The 1374-nt window shown below is 56.0% G+C and overlaps 1 protein-coding gene across 1 annotated transcript in view; it reads right to left on the reverse strand.

Moving 5' to 3' along the window:
* Positions 1-14: 14 nt before the first annotated feature.
* The window catches only part of ORAI3 (ORAI calcium release-activated calcium modulator 3), a 5722-nt gene continuing 4362 nt past the window's right edge, over positions 15-1374 (reverse strand). The window contains exon 2 of the mRNA XM_017515557.2: positions 15-1063. Coding sequence (XP_017371046.1) covers positions 404-1063 — 660 coding nt within the window. The 3' untranslated portion in view covers positions 15-403. The remainder of the gene's footprint in view (positions 1064-1374) is intronic.

Consider the following 1374-nt stretch of genomic DNA (forward strand, 5'->3'; position numbering starts at 1 on the left):
AAAAAAAAAAAAAAAAAAAAAAAAAAATTAAAGCATGGGCTGGCTGCCTTCTGACCTTCACATCCTGTATAGGAATGGAAATGGTGGCTGAGGTCACAACCGAAGGTCCCACAAGGTCTCCCTGCCTCTCCTCTATCTACTGCATGACCCTTCAACTGAGGCCAGCCCAGGCACAGAGTAGCTTGTAAAACCCAAGGGACAGACTGATGGGGAAAATCCCTGGGAATGTGGGAGCTGTCCCAAGGCCCAAAGGACCCTGCAGGCAGGAATCTGACCTCTACCTGAGAGTGGCCACTGGAAGTGGCTCCAGCCGGGGGATGGGAGGAATGAGGTCTGTAGGCCCCTGGGGCCTCTAGCGGACCCGGCAGAGAGGCAGTGCTTGCTGCGGTGGCTAACACCAGCCTCACACAGCCTGCAGCTCCCCCTGCAGGCGATTCAGCTCTTCCAGCTCCTGCTTGTAGCGGTCGGTCTTGTGTGCCACTAAGGAGCGGTAGAAATGCAGGGCAAAGGCCACAAACACAAGCCCCACAGGTACCATGATGGCTGTGGAAGCCATGGCTGCTTGCCAGCCTGGCCCATGCCCCCCACCACCACCACAGGCTTGCCGGGGCGGGCAGACTGATTCAGCCTGGGATGGTGCTACGGATGCAGAGGATGATGGGAGATTGGAAGCTGGACTAAGGGAGGTGGCCACTGGTGCCAGAGTCACGGGCACCCGGGATGTGGGTACCATGGGGGTCGGTGTGTCCAAGGGAGCCCCAATGGGCACAAACTTGACCCAACCAACCAGGACAACCTCAGCGAGGAAGAGAAAGGTGCCCAGGGCAGTGGAGAAACCCCAGGCCAGCTCCACGTAGCGGTGCAGTCTCTGATGTGGTGACTGATGGACAGAGTTGAGGTTGTGGATGTTGCTCACGGCTTCAATGTGGGGCAGCAGACATGTAGAGACCATGAGTGCAAAGAGGTGCACAGCTACCAGCACGGTGGTGCAGGCACTGAAGGCCACCAGCAGGCCTGGCGGGTACTCGTGGTCGCTCTCCAGCTGCACCTCCACCATGGCCACCTGCGGGGACAAGAGGGGATGGACTGAGTGCCCATAACCTCCTCAACTGTAGAGGTTTTCCCCGCCTATGGGGCTACATCACTGATACATATCCCTAGGACCTAGAATTGTGCCTAGCAGAAAGCAGAGACATTCAGTCTCTGTTGAGTAAATGAATGAACAGCTTTGCAAAGGCTCTGTTCTGTTCTGGTTTCCCCACCTGCCTATCAAGAGGGCTGGATGGCCGGGCATGGTGGCTCACGCCTATAATCTTGGCACCAGCCTGACCAACATGGAGAAATCCCGTCTCTAATAAAAATACAAAAAAAAAA

Source organism: Cebus imitator, unplaced genomic scaffold, assembly GCF_001604975.1.
Source record: "Cebus imitator isolate Cc_AM_T3 unplaced genomic scaffold, Cebus_imitator-1.0 Scaffold552, whole genome shotgun sequence".
Lineage (NCBI taxonomy): Eukaryota > Metazoa > Chordata > Mammalia > Primates > Cebidae > Cebus > Cebus imitator.